Below are 12,091 nucleotides of genomic sequence, written 5' to 3'. Positions count from 1 at the left end.
GTACCAATCGGGTTTCAGGCCCGGGTACAGCACGGAGACGGCATTGGTCGCTCTGGTGAATGATCTCTGGAGGGCTCGGGACAGGGGATAGTCCTCTGTCCTAGTCCTATTAGACCTCTCAGCGGCTTTCGATACCATCGACCATGGTATCCTGCTGCGGCGTCTCAGAGGATTGGGAGTGGGAGGCACGGTCCTTCAGTGGTTCTCCTCCTATCTCCTGGGACGCTCGCAGTCGGTGTTGGCAGGGGGGCAGAGGTCGACCGCGAGGCCTCTCGTTTGTGGAGTCCCTCAGGGGTCGGTTCTCTCGCCTCTCCTGTTCAACATCTACATGAAACCGCTGGGTGAGATCATTCGTGGTTTTGGAGTTGGGTACCATCAGTATGCTGATGATACCCAGCTTTTCATTTCGACCCCAAACCACCCCAGTGATGCCCTCGACGTGATGTCCCGCTGCCTGGAGGCGGTTCGGGTCTGGATGGGGAGGAACAGGCTTCGACTCAACCCTGACAAGACTGAGTGGCTGTGCGTACCGGCATCTCGGGATATTCAAGATATCCCATCCCTCTCTATGGGGTGTGAGTTATTACCCCCCGTAGATAGGGCTCGCAACTTGGGAGTCCTCCTAGATTCACAGCTTTCTTTAGAAGACCATATAGTAGCTGTGACTAGGGGGGCTTTCGCCCAGGTACGCCTGGTGCGCCAGTTGCGGCCCTATCTAGACCGGATGCCTTACGTACGGTCACTCACGCGCTCGTGACCTCTCGTCTGGACTACTGCAACGCTCTCTACATGGGGCTACCCTTGAAGACCACTCGGAGGCTCCAACTGGTACAGAATGCAGCCGCGAGAGTTGTGTTGGGAGTTTCCCAACACTCCCATGTTACACCTCTGCTCCGCGAGCTGCATTGGCTTCCAGTTGTCTTCTGGGTGAGATTCAAGGTGTTGGTAATGACCTACAAAGCCCTACATGGCATGGGTCCGGAATACCTTGGGGAGCACCTGCGGCCGGCGTCAACTTCCCTCCGCCCAGTACGCTCCCACAGAGAGGGCCTCCTCAGGGTGCCACTGGTCAAAAAATGTCGACTGGTGGCCCCCAGAGGGAGGGCGTTCTCTGTGGGCATGCCGGATTTATGGAACCATCTTCCAGTCAAGCTCCGGATGGCGCCTGACCTCCGCTCCTTCCGGCGCGATCTCAAAACCTACCTTTTTGAACAAGCTGGCCTGGCCTGATGGGATGGGGTTGGGTTTTATAAATCTGTTTTAACTTTTTTAATGTGTACTAATTTATTCATGGGCATTGTTGTTTAATCGCTTTTAATTTTTGTATCTTGTTTTTTAATATGTATTGCCCTGTTCACCGCCCTGAGTCCTTCGGGAGAAGGGCGGTATACAAATTAAATTAATAAATAATAAATAAATAAATAATAAATCATGGGAAAAATCAGTGGGAAGGAAGGAATGGTGTGGCAGCTGCTCCAAAAAAAAAGAGAGAGACCATTCTGTGGTATGAATGATACATATTATTGAAATTGAGAGAAGTAATATTGTAATCCTGAAACAACCATATAATTGTGCAGGTACACGAGTTGATGATGCCAAAGTTTTAATAACAGACAGTGGTCTGAAAATACTTGCTTGTGATGACTTGGATGAAGCTGCTAAAATGGTAAGTGAAAAAGTTTCCATATATTTTTTAGCCACTAGTTCTTACCACAAGGTACTCTCAACATTTGTTACATAGATTGTTAATAGGGGCATGTATAGGGACAAAAATGTATAGGGACAAAAAAGGGACGTGGTGGCTCAGTGGGTTAGGACACTGAGCTTGTCCATCAGAAGGTCGGCAGTTTGGCGGGTCGAATCCCGAGTGCCGCGTAACAGAGTGAGCGCCTGTTACTCGTCCCAGCTTCTGCCAACCTAGCAGTTCGAAAGCACGTAAAAATGCAAGTAGAAAAATAGGGACCACTACGGTGGGAACATAACAGCATTCCGTGCGCCTTTGGCGTCTAGTCATGCCGGCCACATGACCACGGAAGACATCCTCGGACAAGCACTGGCTCTTCGGCTTTGAAACGGAGATGAACACCGGCCCCTAGAGTCGGAAACAACTAGCACACATGTGCGGGGGAACCTTTACCTTTATAGGGACAAAATTTCATACACTTAAGAAATTTAGACTGTTGTAGAATTTGTATAAATGCATTCAAGCTTAGTTTGTATATATTTACTATTTAATCTTCTCAATTGTATAAAGCTCACTACATTAATTCTCTGTGCTGGAGCATCACTCTTGGGTTTCAGTGCCCTGATGACCTGTCACCAGTTACAGATTAGAACAGACATATCAAAGTCGCGACATCACATGACGTCGCGCGACGTATTGGAACTTTTTCCCCATTGCCGGCAATGGGGTGGGCACAGTTTTGGCGCGATGCGTCTGGCCCGTGGGCCGGCAGTTTGACACCCCTGGATTAGAACATCAAAATCTTTAGGTGTGTGTGTGTGTGTGTGTGTGTGTAGATGAGAAAGCCAGCCACATAATCATAACTTTCAATATCTGAAGATTAAAATCAGTTTGGATAAGGCAATGAAGAAATTATATTTGGGCAGAGAAGAAGAATAGATGGAGGTTGAAACTGGCATCTCTGATTATAAAAAATACAACTTGAACTTAGATACAGATCCCATGACTACCTATACATCTCAGAAAACCCCAGGGAAGCCACTGGTCATCATATTGGCCTAACAGTTAACCTCTTTGATGCAGCTACTTTACTGAATCTGTTTAGGTACTCTCCTAAAAGGGGAATTTTATGGCTACCATTCAGTTTGCAATAACTTGAGTTTGATTGAAAAGTGGGCTTACAACTAATATAGGCTCACTAGTATTGCATGTAGGATAAAGTGTATTACCTCAACTTTTCCTGAAAATATTATCTCTGTTTTGTCTTCCAGGTTGTGAAACTTTCTGAAATAGTGACCCTAGCAAAACAAGCCCAAGTAGATGTTAAATTTCAGTTGCCAATTTAGTCCGGTATATAGTTACTATCCCTCATCCTTGTTTTTTTTCTTAAATGCTTTTCTTCTCCCCTCCCCAACGTTTATGTATGTCTGCATTTGATGTGTAGTAGTTTTAATGACCACATGCAGGTTTCACTTTTCTATTAATAGAATGTTTATTGTAAAAGAATGGCTTGATGCCAATTACTTAGTTACAGATCTTAGTTCCTTAAATTTCCAAATGCAGACTGAGCAGTTCTCAATATATCTTTGTAAACAAAAACATACAGCTTTGTTTTTTTCCAAATATCAGTTTGATGTGAATAGGTTTTTCCCTTTGCCTCTCTGATAATTAACCAAGTGATAAGACTGTTGAGAGTAGATATGAGCAGTTGCAATCGAACCATTCAACAGCTGTTGAGGAATAATTCAGGAAGCACAAGAATATTAGAATATTTTGATTGGCATATACAGATAATGCATACCTAGTGAATATATTTATATTCTGCAGTACACTGAATAAATGGAGCATCTCACTTATTATTTATGGACAGTGTATCTCTCCAGTTATTGTTTTCAGAAGCAACCATTCTTTGAACACAGTAACTTAACCACTACAGGAAATACTGTAACACGTAATACTTAATTTCTGGTACTTATTTAAAAGTATCATGGAGTTTTCTGTTTGTAAACAAAATTTATTTATCTTAGTGCTGAGTAGACATGATATAAAGTAATAAAGTTTTTAAAAGCTCAGTACTGTTCTTAATCTGATTTTTTCCAGCATCCTTTCATTTAAACATTGCAATGAAATTTGCAAGCAGATAATTTATCCAACTATAATGGGATTAGAGCCTCAGTTCTCTGGACCTCCATTCAGTTGACTTTGAATGCAACAGACAGAGTTTTACTTGGACTTCACCCCGAATAATAAAGTCCTTTGTTTGTAAAAGCAGCACAGACAATTGATGTAATTGATGACACTATAATTTTTACATCACTTCGATCAATATGTGTTATCTTTTATGAAAAAGATACAAACTTGTAATAATATCAACCACCTTTTCAAGAATAGCCGTGTTTTCTACAGCTCTCATTATCTTTGACATATTACAAATGTGTCTTTATGAGAAAGGAATGGAGGAGAAGGAAACATTTCTACAAATTTGTTCAAAATAAGACTATTAACCCTTATAAGTTTTTTTGTAAGAAAACAGTGGAATATGATAAATCATCTTTTGGGATGCCTATATCTTTTGATGTATGGGTATAGAAATATATATATATGTATATTTGCATTACTTCTCACCATTGTACACGGTAGTTTGCATTAAACTGCAGCTCTCTCTTTAATGAGCAAAGCTAGTATTTGGGGCGAAATCTTTTCTCACATTCCAAAACTTAAAAAAAACAGGGATATTCCTTCAAAAATTTTGTTCTACCCATTTACCCCAAGGCCACATTCATACAAAAGATACAGAAATCTGGGGGATAAACACTTAAAACCTATTGCTTGTCTTAGACCAATGGTCTTATTAAATATTTTAATGGCATTTTGAAAGCTATATTGGTAAGCATCATATCATTTAGAAATATTTTCAATTTTTGCTGGAAAGATTATGGGAAGCCTTATGGTTACAGTATATGTAGAAAAGGAGGGATCTCACTGTTCCCAAATATAAAAATATTCTCCAAACCAGTTTAAAAATAACCTTGTTGAGTTCTTGAATAAGTTAGGAGATTTGTGGCCACATAACACCAAACCATTCTGTTTCAAGGAAGGGGACTATGCTGTTTTTGAATGCTGTAAAACCTGCTCAACTGAAAACAGCTTGAGGTAGCCATTTCCCTCATCTGGAGCAGAAGGAAGCAGAACTGGCACAATCCACACATCCAAGGCCATAGACATCAAATAGGAAATGGAGGGATTGTCATCATCTCACTTTCTTAATAAAGAAAATATTATTTAATATTTATTATTTCTTAATAAAGCGGAAGACTCTGTCAAAGGTGGAAGAGAAAGAGCTACTACAATTATTACAGTACTTTTTCCTAAAACATGCTCCCCTTTAAAAAGGAGGTCAATTTAAGGAGGGTCTGGTACCTTCTTTGTCACACAGAGCAGCATGCAAACCACATCAAAAACTTTTGGAATGCATCAGATAGCAATCACTTCACGATGATATGCGAAAAGATATAAAATTATTGGTACTATAATTTGCTAAATACTGCTAAGGATAACTAAACTTGCCACCCAGGTGCACTGGGGGCTAGATGAAAACTAATATTATGGAAGCACTGCAGAAAAGATCTGCAAAGATTTGTTTATGCCATGGTTTGTTTCCAGATGGCAAATAATTCTTTGTCCCTCTGATTTTCTATTTTTCTTTTCTTTTTTTCTGCAAACATTTATAAAATCCATCTACTATTTGTGACATATCCTTCTATTCTTGCTATTGCTGAGGTCCATATTTTTTCTGCCTACAATAGGGTGGGATGCTTTTTTATCAAATTCAATGTAGTCAATTCATTTTCAATTTTGTGCTATATTGTTATTTATATAAAATATTTTTATGCCCACCGATAACTATACCTCTGGGCAACTTAATAAAACCAGTAACTATAAAACCATAAAGTCAAAAAAACCCAGTGCCTCCATCATTATAGATTGCCCCACAACCAGCTCCAGATATCCTTGTTCTATCCGAGCACCTGGTAAAAAGCCAGGTGTTGATAGCCTTTCGAAAGGCCTGCTGAATCACTGGAGGTGGGATGTTGCATAAGGTAGGTGCAGCTATGGAAAAGGTACACTTCCATGGTCCCACTAGATGCAAGATTTCAGGGAAGGAATCAAGAACATGCCTACCCTATGTGATATAGTAAGATGGGCAATTATTCTCAAGGAGAGGTGGTTCCATAAATAACTTGGTCCCGTGCCATGTAGGACTTTAAAGTTGATAAATGGAACCTTGAATTGCACCCAAGAGACACCGGGAGCTGGGTCTAGGATTTTAGGCTTCGACCCATGGCCATGCCCCCTTTGCCCACAGCTGCCTGCCTCAGCTGATTTACAGCCAGCTTTCCTCCTCTGCTGTCCCTCCCCCGGCCATTTTCCTGAGCAAATAGGCCCCTTCGTCCTGGCCCATTGTCCTAGACATAATTTGACTTGGGCAGCAAAGGACAAATAACCCCCAGCCAAATGAGTGGTGGGTGGCAGTGATGGCACTGGGGGGGTGACTGAGGGTGCTGGGTGGGCAGCATGCAATATGATCAGTGGCAGGCTGGGGAGAGAGCAATATCTGCGTTGGCGCTTGGCTGCTGGTGCAGAGGGTGTGGCAGGCAAATGGGGTGGCCCTGGTGGCGGCTACTCTCCTACCACAACTCGCACTCCCCTTTGGTCCTGGAGACAGATCCACAAGGCCCCAAGCAGCTGGATGCTTTCGCAGTGCAGCTCTGCCATTTCTGACACTTGTATAACTCAGGCCCTGTCCCGCTCTGCATTACCTGTCAGAATCACACTCTGGAGCCACCCAATTGGTCCGAAAGTACAGCTTGCAGAGCAGCCTCAGCAGGTTTTTAAAAAACCTTGCATCGCATGCTGCCCACCACACAGCCCCTGCGATCTTCCCGCCCATTGCCAATCGCCTGCTGCCCCCACAGCACCATTGTTTTTGCTTGCCACCCAATTGGCTGGGGGCTATTTGTCCCATGCAGCCAAAGGCCTGGGTCAAACAGTGTCTGGGGGAATGGGCAGGGGTGGAGGGCCAGGGGCCCAAGGCCATGGAGAATGGACAGGGGAGGGCCAGTGGAGGAGGAAAGCTGGCTGTAAATCAGCTGAGGTGGGTGTCTGTAGGCGAAGGGAATACAGCCAAGGGTCGGTGCCTAAATGTCCCATTTCTCTGGGAGCCAATGCAGCCCACATAGCAGAAGTAGAACATGGGTGAACCTAGGATCACCCAATACTGTCTGCAGTGCTGCATTCTGGACGAGTTGAAGCTTCTGAATGGTCTGGCACCTGCTCCTTGAACATCCAGTGTGAGTCCAGGTGGGTGTCCAAAATATGCACCAGTTCAGTCCAACGAAGAGTCAAGGATGGCAAATCACCACACCCTAGGGGCCAAAAACCCAAAGGTATTTCTTTCTTGCTAGGGTTGAGCAAAGTCAGTTTCTCACCATCCAGGTCCTCACATCCTCTAAGCAATTGGCCAGTATATCAATAGTATCAGTTACCTGGAAAGGGGTGGGGATCAATAGGTGAGTGTCATCAACATTCTGATGATAGTGTATCCCATACTGCCAGATGACCTCACCCAGTGGTTTTTCATGTAGATGTTAAAAGAGGAGAGGATGGAGACCCCAGCCCCAAAGGCATCCCACACTGTGGGGACCTAGTGTTTGACCTCTCCCCACAACACCAGCTGAAACTTGCCATGGAGGAAAGAGAAGAGCCACCACAAAACTGCCTCCTATTCCCAAACCACAAAACCAGTCCAGACCTATACTATGATACGTGTTTAAAAAGTGCAAAGGGTGTAAAAATGATGTTTGCATGAGCATTTGGGCATTAAAATAAGTTATTGAAATAACTTTGAATTATTGGAGATAAAGGAAAACAATTTTTGCTTTGCCCAAGTGATATTTAAATTTGTATACTAAGATAGACACTAACACACTATTTAATGTCCTTTGGCATTTGTACAGTGAAAATATGATGACTCCCTTAACTCCACTAGTCCAACTAAGCACCAATACTCTCCACTTTTCTTCTTCCCTATTTTCTTTTCTATTTACAGTATACATTTATTTCCCCCCTGATTCCAGTAAGTGAAATAAGAAGTGTTCATGTCTCCATAACAATAAGCTTAGGTCTAAGCCTCCAGACTCTCCCACAGCAGCATCTGAGAACACAGTTACATAACCACCAAGAAATTAAATCCAGAAACAACAGAGAATCAAAGAGCTTTCCCAAACTATAGATCTGCTCTTTTGGGGAGAATACAACCTCATCCAGAATGGATAAACTCAGGCTTCAAACCTGTGCCTGATTTCTTACTGACCAGAAGCCTCTCCATCTTGTCTGGAAGTCTGAAACTTTAGTAGTAGTCAAGGAAATTGTAACTTTGCCTTCTACAAATTGATGGGTTGAGACTGGTAATGTGAATGGATAAGGATCCACTCTTCTCAATTGGCAGCTAGTACCAACAACATGCTTTTTAAATATACCCACCAGCATCTCAAATTTGGTGGCCCTGTTTTCTGTCTTTTATGTTCATTGAATATAAAATATAATTTTTATTTTTTTATTAAACATAGCATAGATGCTATTTTAATTTTACTGACATATAGAGTAGATCTAGACCAGTGATGGTGAACCTTTTAGAGACCAAGTGCCCAAACTACAACCCAAAACCCACTTATGTATTATCGGGTGCTAGGTGGGCGTGGCCCATTGGGTGGGTGTGTCCAATTGGGTGGATGTGGCCCATTGGGTGAGCATGGCCCATTGGGTGGGCATGGCCATGGTGGTAACGGCAGACTGGGTGGGACTAAAAAGTTCAATCAATCAATTCCAACTTTGCGAGATCTTTTTTTCCCACAAGAAGTTGAAATTGATTGATTGAACTTTTTTTTTTTGCACATGGTGGTGGAGGCCTAAAGCGAAAAGGTTTTATAAAACCCAGCTGAAGGCCTTGGACTGGGGCAATGGCACATGTGCCCAGAGAGAGGGCTTTGTGTGCCACCTGTGGCACGCGTGCCATAGGTTCACCACCACGGATCTAGACAATCTGATTAATGTGCTCCAGAATCAAAATCAGAATCAGAATAGAGCTTAAAGGGACCTTGGAGGTCTTCTAGTCCAGCCCCCTGCTCAAGCAGGAGACCCTATACCATTTTAGACAAGTGATTGTCCAACCTCCAGTGATGAAGCACCCACAACGTCTGTAGGCAAGCTGTTCCACTGGTTAATTGTCCTCACTGTTAGGAAGTTTCTCCTTAATTACAGGTTGCTTCTCTCTTTGATTAGTTTCCAACCATTGTTTCTTGTTTTGCCTTCTGGTGCTTTGGTGGATAAGTTGACCCACTCTTTTTTGTGACAGGCTCTCAAATACTGGCATACTGCTGTCATGTCCCCCCTAGTCCTTCTTTTCTCTAGACTGGCGAAACACAAATCCTTCAACCATTCTTCATATGTTTTAGTCTCCAGGCCTATAATCATCTTAGTTGATCTTTGTACTTTTTCCAAAGTCTCATCATCTTTTTTTATAACATGATGACCAAAACTGGATGCAGATGTGTTCTAGATGAGGCCTTATTAATGCTTTAAAAGTGGTATTAATACTTCACGTGATTTTGATTCTATGCCTCTGTTTATACAACCAAGGATTGTATTACCTTTTTAAGCTGTTGTCACATACTGCTGACTCATGTTTAAGTGATTATCCACTGGGACTCCAAGGTTGTTCTCACAGTTAACTGTTTTTGAGCCAGATTTCATCTAATCTGTACTTGTACCTTTGGCTTTTCCTGCACAGGTTGCCTTGCTTTTCTCCACATTTTCTCCACTTTTTTCCAGTATGCCAGTACTGTATAAATTTGCTCTACTGTCATAGCTGATCTCAATTCTGGTGCCTGGTGAGTGATGCTGAAGGGCAACTTAAAATACAGCAATTGATGTATTACACTGTCAGCAGGAAAATTATTGTCCTCAACAGGGGAAGAGGCAAGTTCAGATATCTAGAGTGGTGGATTTAGCAATTCAACTGAACTTGATTGGGGAGGGGGCAAAAAAATAATAGAGTGTCCTCTCTGTTTTACTCGGAAGCCTTTACCCCACTGGATTACTTCTAACACCTGAACAACAGGTGATATGGGATGATGGAGCTTGCACTCAAGGATCAGAAGCTCTCCTTTCCTGCTTGACATACAGTTTTCCCAGTGCACATAGTTGATCACTTTCAGCATCTGATTCACCAAGAGTGGGCAGGCAATGATGGTGATCACTCTAAACTATGTATTAAATAATGCACTTTAACTGCATAAAGAGTAGGAGTTTGTCCAATAATATTCTATGGGTAGCTGAGCACCCTTATCAGCCTCTTCTCACATACACATATAAGTAGGGCAAGCACTCAGTTTTATCAACAACAGTAAGCATCCTGGTTATCATTCTTATTCACCCACATAGCTAGAGGCTAAGAGGCAGAGTTCTGAGTCCCGCAGGCAGCTGATGTCAGTTAGGTCTTCTTTTCCCACATGTGGTGATCCAGGTAGAAAAAATGTACAATGTCAAGCCTGTCCTTTGGGACTCTGAAGTCTGCATGCACCAGCCTCACAATGACACCTTTTGAAAGCAGCTGAGAGATGCTGGGGCCAGTGGCGTAGCGTAGGGGGTGCAGGGGGGGCCGGCCGCACCGGGCGCAACATCTGGGGGGGCGCTCGCACTGAGCTGCTCAGGGAGCCCCAAGGGCTGCACAGAGTTGGCTTGGCTCCGCTCTCGAGCTGCTCTTTCTTGCAAAGCGAAATGAGTCCGGCAGGTGAGATGGGCGGCCACATAAACTGAATAAAATAAATAGAAGCGGCCAACTCTCCGCCCAGGCTCAGGCCAACCGCAAGCGCCCCGCAGGCGCCCTGGCAGGTTTGGCCGAGCGAAGACAGACCCGCTGGCCGGCCGGCCTAGCTTCGTATGCATGCATGGCTTTATTTAGCGGGGCTCACGTGCGAGCTTGAATGCAGCGGCTCTTGCAGGTCGGAGCCCCGCCCAGCCGCCCTCAAGAGGGACCCGGAAGCATCCCGCATGCGTGCGACTCTTCTTGGAAAGTCTACGCCGCTGCAGGGCGCGTCTTTTCAGCAGTGCCGTGACGTCACCGCCCACCCGGCCCTCTATTTCCGCTTCCGGTTGCCTTGCCCCGGGTGCTGACAACCCACGCTACGCCACTGGCTGGGGCAATCCCCCAATTTCACCACCACATCATTAACTATAGACACATCCCAGGTCCCACATGTTCTACCACTAACAAGGTTTTTGCTGGGTTGGAGAAAGTGGGAAAGAGCACTTCAGAGAAAATAAGTTAGCTGCCCTCAGATAAAGACAGGTTAGGAGAGGAAGGCTGCATCATGCACAGGTATCCTTCGAGAAGGGTTAGGTAGACAACCTCGAGCTGACGTTTTATGGGTGTAGACAGGTGCTCTAAGTAGTTGCATTCTATATGCTTTTTTTCAAGCAGGCCCAGTTAGTTGTTTGTAATCCAAAAAGCAAGCAAAGGTAATTCCTCTTCTTGAGCAAATTATTTTCTATACCATCAAAATTACACCCCCACACACACATTAGCACTACTGACAGTATAATATTCACCTTTCAATTTAGAGCTAGGATGTGATCAGTTTGTTAAAAGGAATAATCTGATGTTTGCCTATAATATGCAATTCCTAGCTTCTTCTTCTTTTTCATACAAGAACGTACTTTAGTATAGGCTGCTGTTATCAAGAGCTGCTCTGCAGGATATCCTGTGGGAAATGTTAACTTTTTTAAAGCATGAATGCCTAACATTGATACATATAAAACTGCAACATGTAAAAAAAATTCAGCTGCCTTCAGTTTATCCTTCTTCTGCCTTTGCCATTTATGTAAAGAAACAGGACAAAAGAGAATCACCTCCATTTTTGCCAGAAATTATTTTGAACCCCTTTTGGAAATTTCTTTCCTCCATGCATTGTAAATTTTTGGGATGATTATCCAAAGATTATTCTTCCAACATGATTAACCTTAAGGAGAAAAACAACACAGGGAAGTATAAGCGGAGCAGCTGTAAATGGCAAAGAAGAACAAACAAGGAAATACCATTGCTGTAAGGGGGCAGCTGAGGAATCTGCAAAATGCATTTGATTCATGCAAACTGGAACTAAAGAATATCATGCCAGCAAATGCAACAAAGGATAACATAAATCAAGGCACAGCTTTAATTTAATTTAGGCAATTTTTCAAATACATTGTAAGTGTATTTTTAATAGCATTTTTCAGAATGATAGCATTAAATAAACTTATGGTATTTAATAACTTCCATGACAGGACAAAATAATAATTGTAACTAAT

General features: G+C 43.2%; 1 protein-coding gene across 1 annotated transcript in view; it reads left to right on the top strand.

The window, feature by feature from the left end:
- The window catches only part of SUCLA2 (succinate-CoA ligase ADP-forming subunit beta), a 35,330-nt gene extending 31,574 nt beyond the window's left edge, over window positions 1-3,756 (top strand). The window contains exons 10-11 of the mRNA XM_083349153.1: window positions 1,578-1,666; window positions 2,956-3,756. Coding sequence (XP_083205279.1) covers window positions 1,578-1,666; window positions 2,956-3,030 — 164 coding nt within the window. The 3' untranslated portion in view covers window positions 3,031-3,756. The remainder of the gene's footprint in view (window positions 1-1,577; window positions 1,667-2,955) is intronic.
- Window positions 3,757-12,091: the final 8,335 nt, after the last annotated feature.

The sequence above is a fragment of the Vipera ursinii genome (genome assembly GCF_947247035.1).
Source record: "Vipera ursinii genome assembly, chromosome: 1".
NCBI classification, from domain to species: Eukaryota; Metazoa; Chordata; class Lepidosauria; order Squamata; family Viperidae; genus Vipera; species Vipera ursinii.
This window is presented reverse-complemented; position numbering and strand designations above follow the sequence as displayed.